This window comes from Pan troglodytes, chromosome 9, assembly GCF_028858775.2.
Source record: "Pan troglodytes isolate AG18354 chromosome 9, NHGRI_mPanTro3-v2.0_pri, whole genome shotgun sequence".
Classification (NCBI taxonomy): domain Eukaryota; kingdom Metazoa; phylum Chordata; class Mammalia; order Primates; family Hominidae; genus Pan; species Pan troglodytes.
The window spans coordinates 58,106,128-58,119,607 of record NC_072407.2 but is presented as its reverse complement, the minus strand read 5'-3'; the positions used below and the strand labels follow the sequence as shown (position 1 = coordinate 58,119,607).

General features: G+C 36.0%; 1 protein-coding gene across 1 annotated transcript; it reads right to left on the bottom strand.

The window, feature by feature from the left end:
* Window positions 1–2,519: 2,519 nt before the first annotated feature.
* LOC466538 (olfactory receptor 5L1) lies at window positions 2,520–3,627 on the bottom strand. Its single transcript, XM_521937.5, has one exon. The coding sequence runs from the start codon at window positions 3,527–3,529 to the stop codon at window positions 2,594–2,596; it is 936 nt and encodes a 311-aa protein (XP_521937.3). The 5' UTR covers window positions 3,530–3,627; the 3' UTR covers window positions 2,520–2,593.
* Window positions 3,628–13,480: the final 9,853 nt, after the last annotated feature.

The following is a 13,480-nucleotide window of genomic DNA, read 5'->3' as shown; positions in this document are numbered from 1 at the left end:
CCTGATAGGTAGTTTATCACTTTTTGATTGGAGAGTCTTTAATGTTTGAACCAAACACTCATGCCAAAACTGCACCTAACAAAATCATCATTATATTCTTAATATCATTAAATACCCAATCCATTTTTAAATTACCCCAATTGTCTCAAAGGCATATTTTTTCCAGTTAGTTTGAATCAAGATTCAGATAAATATGGTTGTTATAAAAGTTTACTTTGTTATATAACCATTCTTTGTGTGACAGCCTCTGTGTGTGTGTGTGTTAGGCAATATTTTGGGGGAAAAATAATAATAATGAAGCATTCTCTATATTTGGCTTAGCGCTTCATTTTGTGTCATTGTATATATTTCTGTACCAATTTTTTAAACTAATATTCAGATGAAGATGACTTATTAGCTCAGGTTCATTCTTTTAGTGTCTTTTAGGCAAAAATTCTTCATTGATTTTTCTGACTACTGTTGGTTGCAGTCCATTGAGAAGCATATGATAACTGGTTGATGACAACTAGTTGTCCTACTTTAAGTGATGATCATTCTGATCTCTGGATTCAAGTAGTGTCAACCTAATTACTTTATTTTAAAATTACCCAAAAACTTTTTTCCTAATGATTGTTATGTTCATTGAAGTCACCTTGATCCACTTTTTAAATGTGGAGTTCTACAATTGTGATTGTCTGATTTCATTCTTGATGCTTTTATTTCTTTTGAACTTCACCTCTGAGGTGATGCTGAAATACAATTCATATAGGAAAATTGGAATGAATGTTTGATTTTTTAATAACGTATTTTCAGAGTAATGAGTTGGTACCCTGACAACCATTAGTAGTAATCAATGATTTCTTATATTTTTTCTTTTTTAGTATCTAGATAGAAACATACATGAGGCCTTTAAATCAGCTGCATCAATATTCATTTTTACATTAAAATCTTCTAACAATAAACCAGTGGCAGCAATTTCAAATCTCTTCCTATGTGTCTTAGAGACAATCTGATTAACTGTTGACAGTATTCTAGCTTCCTGGAACATCGAACAGCCCAAGGCTGATCTTGCATATTTTCCACCCTAGACTTCAAATTAGCCATTTCTCCAGGAAGCCCTAGTTCTGTTTAGAGATAAAAGGTTTCCTTTTAGAGAAAATTTGGAAAAGAAAAATGTTTACAGCCATTTCTCCAAGAAGCCCTAGCTCTGTTTAGAGGGAATAGGTTTCTTTTCAGAGAAAATTTGTGAAATAAGAATGTTCACAGTGACTCTGTTATGGCTTTTAGTGGTAATTAGGAGAAAAACTTCATTTCAAAGTAAATTTCTAATTCAAATTAAGATTAAAGGATTTTTATTTATCTTTTCATATTTTCGAACTGTGACTCTTTTCTCATTTGCTGGCAAACTTTGTTTTAATAACACTTAAATAAGTACTTGTCTTTATTAAGTTTGCTTCCACCTCTTCCTATTGCTATTAGTTTTTGTTTTACCTTTCTTCATTCTTTCACACGTTATCATAGTATAAAATTTTTCTGAATCTTGTCAAACAAATAAACACAATGAGGAAATTGACATAAATCATAATGAAGTCACAAAGAAAGCATCAATGGTGCATATAATTCAATATAGAATTCAGAAATGTGGTTGGGGTACATATGGAAAGTGAAATAAAAGGGAGTTCAGCAAAACTAAAAACACATGAAAAGAACATGAACAGAGATTAAAAGTCCTCTTATAAGTGTCAGTAAGCATGTCTTCCTCAATGGATTTTAGAGTTAGTTTGAAGACAAGAAGTAAAGATAAAGTGAGAGAAGATGGTTAATTCAGAAATGCTGAGATTCATAATAATTCTAAATTATTATATGCACATGTTTATGTATATATTATATATGTATATAGCATAGACAGAGAGAAAAAGAGAGAACTACTTATTATGTTTCAGGGATTATTCTAAGCTCTTTGTAAGTGATTCCAGCTTTTTAAATTCAATTTTCCTAGAGTCCTGTGAAATTATTATGTTTTTCATCTATCAGATGACATATTATCCAAAGTTCCAATGACACTGGAAACTAAAACAACAGCAAGAAAATAATAAAGGATTTTAAAATGTCAAAAACTGATAAATATATACACATTATACATATATATGGAATATATAAATATTCCATATGTATTCCACACATATATATTCCATATATACATATAATCCATATATATATGAAATTCTACAAACTTCAATGACAATGTAATCATCAATACAAAATAATGAAAACTTTGTTTTGAAAAGAATCATAGTTTCCATAATGGATCCTGAAATAAATTGTAACCCTTGTAAGTTCTTCATTAGAAGACTTGTAATGGTTTTAGAGAAAGCAAAACTTGTCTATCTTAATGATACTATTGCTCATATCCATTTAAACATTATGTATTTATTTTTTAAAAGTTGGCAGCAAATTTTGAAACATGTTTAAGAAGCACAAAGATAAGTGAATCAAAAAAGACTCGCTTATAACTACTGAGCTCCTTCTTCTCTCTACTCCAACACTGTGCCTCTCCCGTGAACCCCCGCCTGCCATTACTTGGGAATCCTGAATTGTGCTAATAAAATCTTCCCTAGGAGTGAATTTTGGAGCCCATCACTTTTCTGAGAGCTTCTTTCACATCTTTATTTCTCAGGCTGTAGATCACAGGGTTCAGCATAGGAATCACGACTGTGTAGAACACGGTGGCCACTTTGTCAGCATCTCCACTATTGCCTGAACTGGGCCTGCAATAAATGGAAAGGACTGTTCCATGGAAGACAGTGATAGCTGTGAGGTGGGAAGCACAGGTGGAGAAGGCTTTGTGCCTGCCCTCTGCAGAGCCCATCTTCAGGATGGTGGTGAGAATTAGCAGGTAGGAGGTGAGGATGATCATGATGGTAACACTCTCATTCAAAGTGGCCACCAGGAACAGCAGTGTCTCATTCACAGTGATATCAGAGCAAGCAAGACTTAAGACAGGAGGTAGATCACAGAAAAAGTGGTTAATCACATTAGATCTATAGAAGGGGATCCTAAGAGCTAAGCACAAGTGAATCAGAGAACACACCGTCCCACAGAAGTAGCAGCAAGAAGCCAGCTCCACACACACTTTCCAAGACATGGTGACTGTGTATAGCAAAGGGTTACAGATGGCCACAAAGCGGTCATAGGCCATCACGGCCAGCAGGAAGACCTCAGTGACCACACAAGTGCAAAACAAGTAGAATTGCACCATGCACCCTAGGAAGGAGATGGCTTTGTCCTTGTTAAAGATATTAGCCAACATTTTTGGCACAATTATTGAGGAGTAGCAGAAATCTACAAAGGACAAGTGGCTGAGGAAAAAGTACATGGGGGTGTGGAGCTGAGAGCTGACCTGAATCAGTGCAATCATGCCCAGGTTGGCTAACAACGTGACTCCATAGATGAGAAGGAACAGCAGGAAGAGGCAGACTCTCAACTCAGGGACATCTGATAATCCGAGGAGAATGAACTCAGCCACAGTGGTGCAGTTTTCCTTGCCCATGTCTCCAATTTATATGAGGTTGGAGGAAAAGAAACTTAAAAATTATTCTCCATTATATAGTCTAAATTTTAGTTTTGGCTGTATCCTGTAAAAAGACATCAGAAAAAGTAGGATAGTTTATCTTATCAGCAAAGAATAAAACTTTTTGTGAAATTTTAAAAAGTTCAACTTTGTATAACACAAATGCATAAACTTAGTTTAATTCAAAGATCAAACAAAAATATTAACGTATATATGAATTTATATTGTTCTTTTAATAAGTCTTTGAGAATGGACAGCTTTGCACTGAATCATTGGGAATGAGGTCAACTTACTATTTAATTAGCCTCCTTACTCTTTCAAATTCAAATCCCATTTTCTTAGCCAACTCCAAATATTGGGATCCTAGAAAATAATATTTAGAATCTACGGCACCTCTCTCTGAATTTTTCATTACAGTGATGAGAAATACACTTATTTAAGATGTTAGCAGTCAAGTGTTTGTATTTTATTGATATATTTTAGATGAAGAAACTCATTTTATAATCTGTATTAGTATTTTCTCTGTAAAATTAGCATGGTGATTTGGTTAATTACACTTTTCAATGTCAGCCATGGTTTAGGGAATTGGTACTCTTGGGGACAACTTACTGTAAGTATGACTCCACAGTCTTAAAAAATTATGTCTTAAATAAATTTACTGCTTTCAATCTATTTGAAGACCTGATCAAAGATGTGCATGGGAAATTACTAAGAAAACTTCCCACTGCTGCATTGCAGTATTGTTTGTAATATTAAAACTTAGAAATAAAATGTCAAATAAGAGAAAGATGAGCACATTTGTAGTGTATATAATATAAAAGCATGCAGTCATATAAAGGATAACTTTAAATCATCTTAATGATATCAATAAATGACTGTGAAAAGGGATAAAATACTTAAAAACAGCCAGAATGTAGAGAAAAAATAGTATATAATAATGTATAATATAAATACATATATTTATGCCACACACAAACAATCGTATATTTAATCCTTACAACATCCATGAACATAAATATTTATTTTAAAAAATCTGTTAACTTGTCTTACTTCTCCCAAAACATCATTATTAGTGAGTGAAATGGGGAAAGACGTTGGAATTTTTAAAATTAGGGACACATATTTTTTAGACCTTTGACACACAGCAAACGTAAAGTGAGGGTGAGAATCTTGTCATTCTTTCTCTTCCTGACCCTTGATACATTCATACATCATTGTAGAAGCACCAGTCAAGCACTCCTGCAAGAAAAAAATCTGGACTAGAGACCAACACAACCAGACATTTTTCCCATTCTTCAACTGATTTCAAAGATATGCAGCATGCATATTACTAAATGCCAGGTTGAAAATTTAAAAAAATTGTTTTGATAATATGTTGTTTTCTCTTAAAATGACCAGGAGAGGTGAGTTGTGTATCTTCCCCTGAGTTCAAACTAATACACACTTTTGAAAGCCCTTTCCTGCTTTCAAATCTAAAGAAAAAAATCAAGCTGTTAATTGCACATAGAGCGGTGATTCTTTGTCAAAAGTGACTTTGATCCCACTGGCATATTTGTCAATGTCTGGGGACATTTTTGGTTGTTACAAGAGGAAGGGGGTGCTATTGACATGTAGTGGGGATGTTGTTGAACAATCTACAATGCCTTCTACAAAGTACATGAAGGTCCCTGCCTGCAGCACATACAACAAAACGTTATCTGGACCAACAATTCAATGATGCCTTAGTTGAGAAACCTGCCATAGAGAGGCATTTCAACATGCTTTTCACAAAGAAAAAGTAATTCCTCTTCTTTCTTCTTCAGAGGTGGTTCTCATGTCCATGTCCCTCCATGAACAGTCCTGTTCCTATTGCCTCTTGCTACCACCCTCAGCATCAAGGTGACTTTGGAGATAATCTCCATGCAGTCTTTACTAGGTTGTCTGGGCAGAGTTAGTGTGATAGAGGGGAAAGAGGGAAGGATAGAGAAAACAAGTGTTCATCCCAATTTGTTCAGACTGCTTTTCATCTCACATTAATAGCTGTTGTAAGATATTTGGTATTGCAGATTAAATAGTTTCCACTTCCCACCAAATTGTCCCTTAATACACAATGAGAAAAATACTGCCATCAAGCAGTGCTCAAACCATGGCATTTGAAAAAACATTATCTGATTAAGAGAGGGATAAAACACAGATTTTAAACATTTTATAATACTATTTCCTTCCTTTAGAATTCCTCCTTCAGCAATGCATGACTATAATAAATTACCTCCATGAGGAACAAAAGTCAAGCTTCCAGCTCCCAGAACATATAATTTATGTTCATTCTAAAAAATACACAATGTAGTTCAACTAACCAACCTATTGGAGGGCCATTGCTTCTCCTATTTCTGAAGATGCTATGATGGAAAATGCTGTTTTATATTTGTGTGTGTGTTTGTGTGTGTGTGTGTGTCCCTGGGGCCATGTTTCATAAGCTTCCCAAAACAATCACTGATCTCTGTGGGATATCAACAAAATATCAAGGAAACCATCATATCTTGGGACTCCAACAATTACTGACCATTATGGAATATAAAAGGGGTGAGAAAAAATCCAACTTGGTACAAATTATTGTAATCTAATACAATTACATTCAGAGTTCATGATGAAATGCAGAACACTGTATGCCACATCCAAGTATTGCCTCTGTGAGCCAGTACTCACACTGTCATTATGAAATATATGAATAGGTCCTATAAACTTCGTTTGTCTTATTATACTCAAAAACTCCTTCCTACAGAGCATAGAGTCTGAAACCACACCAGAGATCCTCCAAATACCAGAAAGGGGTGGGGATAATGAATCTATTTTACTAAGAATAATAATTGGTTACATTTACTGAGTACTTCGCCTGTGCCAGGTACTATTCTATATCTAACTGTGAACACATGTTTTTCTTCATAAAAATGGTTGACATCAGTACTGTTGTTATTTCTCCTTTAAAAATAAGGTTATGGAGGCACAGCAGTTGTAACTTTCCCACAGTCACACACAGATTCCCTGGTAGAGAGCAGCCAAGTGTAGCTTTTTGTTTGTGCCATCTGTGTATCTATAAGGATGAGCAGAGCTCCAGAATGGTACTGGTGTGGGTGACTCCTTCTTCAATGCTGGCGGTCATTAAATGGGAATTTCTCAAGGACCTCCTCAAGCTCTGCCTCCTTCTTGACTAGATATAGGAAGGTCAACCTGAACAAAATGTTCAAATCTCAGTCTGTGTGACCCTAGATAAAGCAAACATTTGAATAATTCCATGGATGTAATGAGTTACAATCTATATGTGTTTTCCAAAATTGATCTGGGAATTCTCTGAATTGGAGGAGACTGTCTGGGTCTCCTTTTGTACCTAGCATTCTCACAACCACTTTTCTCTCACTCTTTAAAAGCAAGGGATTTTTCTAATCCGTACACATCTTTCCACGTGAATCACTCTGATGAGAAAAACAAAAGCAAATATGCAAAGCCTAAACTTAAAATGCTGCTATCCATGAGGCCTGAAGTTGCCTGTAATCAAAACACTTCAAACCCATGGTATGACTTGTTTCTCTTTGGTGTTTGTATATTTTTTTTTCATGGCAAAGAAAGGCAGTTGACATGTATTCTAGCCAGTATAACCTTGGCCAGGCATGATGACTAGTGACCGTAATTCCAGAACATTGGGAGACCAAGGTGAGCAGATTGCTTGATCTTAGGAGTTCAAGACAAGCCTGGGAAACATGGTGAAACCCTTTCCCTACCAAAAAATTAAAAAATTAACCAGGTTTTGTAGCATGCACCTGTAGTCCCAGCTACTTGGGAGGATGAGATGAGAGGATCACTTGAGCACAGGAGTTCCAGGCTTCAGTGTGCTGTGTTTGCACCACTGCACTCCAGCCTGGGTGGCAAGAGAGATCTTGTCTCAAAAAAAAAAAAAAAAAAAAGCTGTTGGCTATTGAGTATGACTATATGCATAATATATACATATTGATATGGTTTGGCTGTGTCTCCATCCAAATCTCATCTTGAATTCCCACGTGTTGTGGAAGGGACCCAGTGAGAGGTCATTGAATCATGGTGGCAGGTCTTTCCAGTGCTGTTTTCATGATAGCAAATAAGTCTCGTTAGATCTGATGGTTCTAATAGGGGGAGTTTCCCTGCACAAGCTCTGTTTTTGCTTGCCACCATCCATGTAAGATATGACTTGCTCCTCCTTGCCTTCCACCATGATTGTGAGGCTTCCCCAGGCATGTGGACTAACTGTAAGTCCATTAAACCTCTTTCATTTGTAAATTGTCCAGTCTTGGGTATGTCTTCATTAGCATTGTGAAAACGAACTAATACAGTAAATCAGTAACAGTAGAGGGCATCGCTGCTGAAAAGATACCCAAAAATGTGGAAGCAACTTTGGAACTGGGTAACAGTCAGAGGTTGGAACAGTTTTGAGGGTTCAGAAGAAGACAGGAAAGTGTGAGAAAATTTGGAACTCCCTAGAGACTTGTTGAATGGCTTTGACCAAAATGCTGATAATGATATGGACAATGAAATCCAGGCTGAGGTGGTCTCAGATGGAGATGAGAAATTTGTTGAAAACTGGAGCAAATGTGACTGTTGTTATGTTTTAGCAAAGAGACTGGTGGCATTTTGCCCATGCCCTAGAGATCTGTGGCAATTTGAACTTGAGAAAGATGATTTAGGGTATCCGGCAGAAGAAATTTCTAAGCATCAAAGCATTCAAGAGCTGACTTGGGTGCTGTTAAAGGCATTCAGTTTTAAAAGGGAAACAGCATAAAATTTTGGAAAATTTGCAGCTTGACAATGGAATAGAAAAGAAAATCCCATTTTTCTGAGGAGAAATTCAAGCCAACTGCAGAAATTTGCATAAGTAAAGAGGAACTGAATGCTAATCACCAAGATAATAGAGAAAATGTCTCCAGGGCATGTCAGAGAACTTTGCAGCAGCCCCTCCCATCACAGGCCTGGAGGTTAAGGAGGAAAAAATGATTTTGTGGGCCAGGCCTACATTCCCTGTGCTGCATACATTCAGGACTTGGTGCCCTGAATACCGCTTGCTCCAGCCATGACTAAAAGGGGGCAAGGTACAGCTTGGGCTGTTGCTTAAGAGGGTGGAAGCCCCCAGCCTTGGCAGAGTCCAAGTGATGTTGAGCCTGTGGGTACACAGAAGTGAAGAATTGAGGTTTGGGAACCTCAACTTAGATTTCAGAAGATGTATGGAATTGCCTGAATGCCCAGGCAGAAGTTTGCTGTAGGGACAGTGCCCTCATGGAGAACCACTGCTAGGGCAGTGGGGAAGGAAAATGTGGAGTCAGAGCCTTCACACAGAGTCCCTACTGAGGCACTGCCTAGTAGAGCTGTAAGAAGAAGGCAACTGTCCTCCAGACCCCAGAATGGTAGATCCACCAACAGTTTTCACTGTGTTCCTGGAAAAGCCACAGACACTCAGTGACAGCCCATGAAGACAGCCAGGAGGGGTGCTATACCCTGCAAAGCCACAGGGGCAGAGCTGCCCAAGACCATGGGAAACTACCTCCTGCATCAGCGTGACCTGGATGTGAGACATGGAATCAAAGGAGACGATTTTGGAACTCTAAGATTTCACTGCCCTGCTGGATTCTGGATGTTCCTGGGGCCTGTAGCCCCCTTTTTTTCCCCCAATTTCTTCCATTTGGAATGGCTGTCTTTGCCCAGTGCCTGCACCCCCATTGTATCTAGGAAGTACTTAACTTGCTTTTGATTTTACAGGCTTATAGGCAGAAGGGACTTGCCTTGTCTTACATGAGACTTTGGACTGTTGACTTTCAAGTTAATGCTTAAACGAGTTAAGACTTTGGGGGACGGTTGGGAAGGCATGATTGATTTTTAAATTTGAGGACATGAGATTTGGGAGGGGCCAGAGGCAAAACGATATGGTTTGGCTGTGTCTCTACCCAAATTTCATCTTGTAGTCACACATGTTGTGGGAGGGACCAGGTGGGAGATTACTGAATCATGGGGGCTGGTCTTTCCCATGGTGTTCTGGTGATAGTGAATAAGTCTTACGAGATCTGATGGTTCTAGGAGGGAGAATTTCCCTATACAAGCTCCCTTCTGCCTGCTGCCATCTATGTAAGATGTGACTTGCTCCTCCTTGCCTTCCACCATGATTGTGAGGCCTCCCCAGGCATGTAGAACTGTAAGTCCATTAAATCTCTTTCTTTTTTGAATTGCCCAGTCTCTGGTATATCTGCATTTGCATCATGAAAATGAACTAATACACATATATAGTATAGTATATACACTCAGATATATAATAGAATAATGAAAACCTTTGTTAAATATCTATTCATTTTGTTCTTAGTGTATTGCTAAATTATTATCACAAAATGCATCTCTCTTGAGGAAGAGAGTCATGATAGAAAAGCTGAAAATGCATCTATAGAAAACATAATTGGCAGTATTGCCTTATGTCATATAGACAACCCACAAGAAAGCTGTTTTACTTACCTATTTACCTTATGCTTAAAGAGATAGGAGGAGTCTTTAAAAGTTGATTTAAATTTAAAATAGTTGGGAAAAATGTCATGGTCACTATCCATAAATTGAATAATATAAGTGTGAAGCACTACACTTTTGATGACATGTACTTAAACCACATAAGATGCCATATGAATAAAATATTGCATTACCTAGTTTTAATTCAATCAACAATTTTAAATTTAAAATAAATTTTATTATTTTAAATAAGTTACCTCAATGTGGAATAATAGAAGATAATCAATTATTACATAATTAAATTTGGGGAAGTCTTTGTGGTAGCCTTCCCATAATTTGAGAAGCATGAAGGAAAATATCTCTTCTAGAATCTGTGTGTTTATTGTTCAAGATTTACTAAATATATAAAGTTGTAGAAAATTGTAATCTTTTAAAATTTTCTTGAGAAAAATATAATTATTGAGTAATATATTGTTATTAACTGTAATTTTTAATATTTACAAATATAAGAAGATGAGGTTAAATTATGTGTGATTATTTTAAATAGAAATTTACATAATACCTTAGGCCTTCCTTGAATATTGAAAATTCATAAAAGATAATCCTGGTATAATATGATGGCTGATTATGTAAATCCTGTAATCAGTAATACAAATCAGAATTTTCAAAATAAATTAGTTTTTACATCATATGTTCCCAGTGACATTAACTATTAATAGCCCTAACACTTAACATTTGTGCCTTTATTGTTAATTCCATACATATAGCGCTTTACTCTTTGTCCAACCTTGTAAAAATAACTTAGAAATACGTCTTAATTAATTTTTTAGAGTGTATGCTCCTTAACTCAGGGTGTGCTAATTAGCAATCTTTCCTCATTGCCCGAGAAATAATCAAATTAGAACAGATTATACAGATAATCTAGTTTATTCTTTATTCTGGAGGTGACAAAGGAGAAAAAAGAGAAACTTTGACTTTTCCATTGATACATGTATAAAGACCAATCTACCTATGCATGACTAGAGCTCTGATCCTCAGACTCCTAGCCATGTATCCCTTTACCTGCCCCCAAATCTGCCCCATGATCTAGATGTAGATACTAACATATTCCCTTCATTAATAACTATATTTCCATTAATAAGCAGTCTAGAGACTCTACATGTGTGAGAAAGAGCCCAACAATAGTTAATTGCCACAAAGATAAACTAGAAAGCAGCATCAAGATAAAACACATGAGAATGGGATTGAGGAAAATCTTCTCACCAAGGAATAACTATAGGAAGACTATGACTTGCAAATTTCTCTTCTCTTCAAGGTCCTCTCTGTCTTTCCCTATCTCCATCTCTATTTCTCTTCACTCTCTTCAAGACACACTGGATTTTAATTTTGTCCTTCTATTACCTATGAAGGAGAAGGACTAAAAACTAGAGGTACTACTGCAACATCAAGACCCTTAATGAGAAAACAGGAAACATTAATGGGAAAGGAAAGGAATAGGAAAGGAAATCATTAAATTTCTCTAATTAGTGTCCAACACCTCTCAGATCCTGTCATATCTGTATTTGCTTTCTCTATCATCAAAGACATTATCTCTATTCACAACACTCAAGAAAGTTTTAGACGGCCCATCAAGAAAGATTTCCAGTTACATGCAAGACCAAGACACTCAATGGCCCTCTTTTCCTATACTAGTGAATTTGAGTATTAAAGACAATCTCAAAAGACAGTCCATCACAAACCCAGAAAATCTAATTAGGACATTTTTCCCAATACTGCATTTCACTCCTCTAAAGCATTTAAAATTTTATTTTAAACTAATGTTATATTTTACATAATGAGTTTTGTGTCACAAATGCAACTATTGAATAGTTATTAAAAGTTTAGATATTTGATTCCAGGAAATATGGCAGATGAAATCTCCTTTTCTGTCAATTCCCCCCACCCCTTCAAATTTAGCTGTTATTTTTGCTCTTAGGGGTGACATGCATTTCCTGTTATACAATCTTAATTAAAGCAGATCCCTTCCCTTGTTTTTTTCACTAGAGAGTCTGTTTCATTTCTATTTATTTCAATTTACATGACTACTTGTCTATTCTATCTTGAAATTTCCTCCAAAACTTAACAGAAGCAAGGCAATACACATTCCTAATATTCTCAAAGTTCTTCTATTTCCCCATCCCAGGTACCAGTTTTACATGAGGCTGTTGTTCAGGAGCCAGGCCTTCTGATACAAAGTTGTGTGGAAAGAGAGTACTTCCTGTTTCTTGCATATTCACGCATAGTTTTCAAGAACTGTTTAGTTCTAAGGGTGCATTTTGCTCCTCCTAGATTTTTTTATGGATTGAAATTAATATCAATCTGTCTTTAGAATCTCAATGCAAACCTGTTGATGGCAAAGGTAGGATGTTTCCAGGCTGAGAGTGATACATGCATTCTTATATCTACAGTTACACCTAGGAGACATGAACCCTAGAGACTACCTATTGTCCCAGTCTCCTGAGGTCACAAAAAGACAATTAAAATTAATCACAATTATCTGATGTAATTGCAATATACTACAAAACCTGCAAAAAATTATAAGAGCATTAGGAGCACTGCATATAAAAAAATTTATATTTAAAAGTCATCTTCCTCAGCCCTCTGATAACTCCCATATATTTCTATAATTATAAGAATATGTGTAATTTTAAGATAATTGTTATCAAATACTGATTGAGTGACTACTATTTGCCTTACATTATCCTTTTCTTCAATGCTGCACACTGGGACCATATTGAAAAATATGAAGGTCTAGCTTTCAGGTTGTCCTGACTTATTTATAGTTAAAACAGAAATATTTACAAAGCAAACATTGAATTGGATAAATGATATAGTCCCTGTTAAATCTCTGTCCTATTCTTTAGTTCTTTTCCCTGCTGTCTTCTCCACCTATTCTGACTAGTGTCTCCTCTGCTTGGAATTCTTTTCCTTAGGTTTTGGTCAAATGTAAAGTTTTTAGATAAGCCTTCTGTGAACACACTATTATAATCTGAGAGTTCCCTTACTACCAAACTTTATTGTTTAAAATACTTAACATGGTTAAAACATATTTTTAATCTTTACATATTGCATTTATATTATAGTACATCCTCACTTAACGTCCTCAGTAGGTTTTTGGAAATTGTGACTTTAAGTGAAAAGATATACAATGAAACTATTTTTTTTCATCAATGGTCGAACAAAATGACATTATTTGAGGACCAACTATACATTGTTTCCTTAAAGTTACACTTTCCAAGAACCTATTGATGATGTTAAGTGAGACTTTACTATTTGTTTTTTGTTTCTTCCTACTAGAACAAAAGTTCCAGGAAAGCAGGGATTTTTCATTTTTTCTTCACTGATATGTTCCAAGCTCCCACATCAGTAATTAGCTCAAAGTGTATGTACCAGGAATAGGTATTG